This window comes from Sinocyclocheilus rhinocerous, unplaced genomic scaffold (genome assembly GCF_001515625.1).
Source record: "Sinocyclocheilus rhinocerous isolate Xijiao unplaced genomic scaffold, SAMN03320098_v1.1 scaffold1093, whole genome shotgun sequence".
In the NCBI taxonomy this organism is placed as follows: domain Eukaryota; kingdom Metazoa; phylum Chordata; class Actinopteri; order Cypriniformes; family Cyprinidae; genus Sinocyclocheilus; species Sinocyclocheilus rhinocerous.
Window position 1 is genome coordinate 242,410 of NW_015626381.1, and position 2,481 is coordinate 244,890.

The 2,481-nt window shown below is 33.5% G+C and overlaps 1 protein-coding gene across 1 annotated transcript in view; it reads left to right on the forward strand.

The window, feature by feature from the left end:
• Positions 1 to 2,481, forward strand: part of LOC107713096 (calpain-5-like) — a 34,880-nt gene that overhangs the window by 22,838 nt on the left and 9,561 nt on the right. The window contains exons 6-8 of the mRNA XM_016518530.1: positions 520 to 597; positions 1,185 to 1,380; positions 1,446 to 1,568. Of these exons, the coding sequence (XP_016374016.1) occupies positions 520 to 597; positions 1,185 to 1,380; positions 1,446 to 1,568 (397 nt within the window). The remainder of the gene's footprint in view (positions 1 to 519; positions 598 to 1,184; positions 1,381 to 1,445; positions 1,569 to 2,481) is intronic.

A 2,481-nucleotide genomic window follows, 5' to 3' on the forward strand; every position in this document is an offset into this window, starting at 1 on the left:
GACGACGAGACAAAGCTCTTATTGCATTTTTTAAAATGTTAAAAATATTTTTTAAATATATATATATTTAAATTATTTTTTTTTTAATCAAAAGTGAGATCAAAGAGTAAGTGGTGTCAGACGCATTTTCAGTTACCAGAGTCATTGGTAAAATATGAAGGCATTTTGGTTTATGTACAGTGCCCTCCATAAGTATTGGGACAGTAAAGACCAAATTGTTCTGTTTGCTGTGGAGTCTAGAAATCTGTAAATATGATTAAAAGATGAATATGAGACAAAACTACAGAATGTCACATTTTATTATTGGGTGTTTCTACAAACATGGATGTATTACCAAATAAAAAGGACAGCACTTTTAGAGTGTTGGAGGGCACTGTATATGTATATGTGTGTAATATATAATACGTGTGTGTGTGTGTCTGTCTGTCTTTTATATATAAATTATTATATCATTTTTTGCAGTAGAAATTGAATTAAAGCACTCTAATTTTGTTTCTTCTTTTGTCTGTCTGTCTGTAGCTCAGAGGAGTGGAAGAGAGTGAGTAAGGGTGAGCGAGAGAGGCTGGGTGTGACTGTGGAAGATGATGGCGAGTTCTGGTGAGATTCTGCCCTGCTTTTGCTCTGTTTCAAGACTTTTTGCATTGAAATTGTGAAGGGCAATCAGAAAATGTTTAATGAAGAAATACTGCAATCAAATACAAACATTTCTGACTCAGAAAAATGCAAAAATAATCAGTTTCCCCTTAAAAATAAACAAATCAAGTATTGCTGTTGCTTCCATCAATGTGCAGTCTGTTTATATCTGTTAATATCCCAAAAAATGTGTTTTCTATCTGTGACATGCTGATGATTATCTCATAAAATAATTTAGCATTTTCAGTTTGTCAGTACAGCATTAAAAAATGGTTTAAAATGTAAGGCTTGCATTTTTGTTAAAGCAGTTAATTAATTCTTCATTGCAAAACCACGTCATCCTCCCTTTCTGGCATCTTTGCAATCTATCTATCTATCTACCTATCTATCTATCTATCTATCTACCTATCTAAAGCTGAATTATTTGCATGTGAAGTACATCTGATTGAAATCTTTTACTTAAGAATCAAACTCCTCTTAAAACTGTAAAGTTTGGATTTGCTACTGATGGTCATTCTTCTCCGTCCTGCTTGTGTCCATTATCTTTCCAGGATGGATTTTGAGGATTTCTGCAAGTATTTCACAGACCTGATTCTGTGCCGCTTGATTAACACGTCGTACCTGAGCATCCACAAGACCTGGGAGGAGGAAGTGATGCGGGGCTCCTGGTGTCGCCACGACGACCCTTTAAAGAACCGATCAGGAGGCTGCATCAACCGCAAAGCCACGTTCCTGCAGAACCCACAGGTGTGTGTGTGTGTGTGTGTGTGTGTGTGTAGAGGTGTACTGAAGAGTGTTTCTGTGTTCTTCAGTATGTGTTCGATGTGACGAAGCCAGAGGACGAGGTTCTGATCTGCCTTCAGCAGCAGGACAAGAGAGCTCGATCTAAAGATGGCATTGGAGACAATGTGGCCATCGGCTTTGACATCCAAAGAGTATGTACACAAACACAAACACAAGTACACAAACCAATCTTTAAAAAAGCCTAATATTACATCATTTGATGAAACATATCAATAAAACATCTCCACTGAGTTTTTTTCTCAAAATAAGACTGAAGATGCACTTGCGAAAATAAAAAAGTCAAATGTCAAAAGATTCAGTTTTGATGACAAAAAGAAGTATTCAAACTTAATAACTACAACAAAATGTACTCTAAACAATATAACTTAATAAATAAATATTTATATTTGGCTTTATATCCATCGTTAATGACAACAAAAAAAAAGAAGTATTCCGAATGTATAAAATAGCTCACAATCTGCAAAGGAGTTGAAAATTATGTTAAAATATTTATTTTAACGTCAAAGAACTATATATATATATTTGGCTTTAATTACATAAAGAATTATTCAATATGCATCATTTCACTTAAAATCTGCAAAGAGCGGAAAAATGTTCAAATACTCCTAAACATTTTACAACAGTTTTTAATAAAGATGTCTCTTGTGCTTGCCAAGGCTGCATTTATTTGATCATAAATACAGAAAAATGGTAATATTGCAAAATATTATTACAATTTAAAGTGTTTTCTATGTGAATATACTGTATGTTAAAATGTAATTTATTCCTGTGATGCAAAGCTGAATTTTCAGCATATAATTCACTGAGGAGAATTCAGATTCTATATCTTTATTAGTTTTAGTGCACTTATCAAAATAACAAAAGCGAATGTCAAAAGATTCAGTTTTGATGACAGAAAGAAGTATTCAAAATGCATTTAATTTAACGTACAATCTGCAAAGGAGTGGAAAAATGTTAAAATACTATTTAATGTGTCGATTTAATGTTTGCATTTTCTTCTGTTGTGTTTGTGTGTGTGTGTGTGTGTGTGTGTGTGTGTGTGTG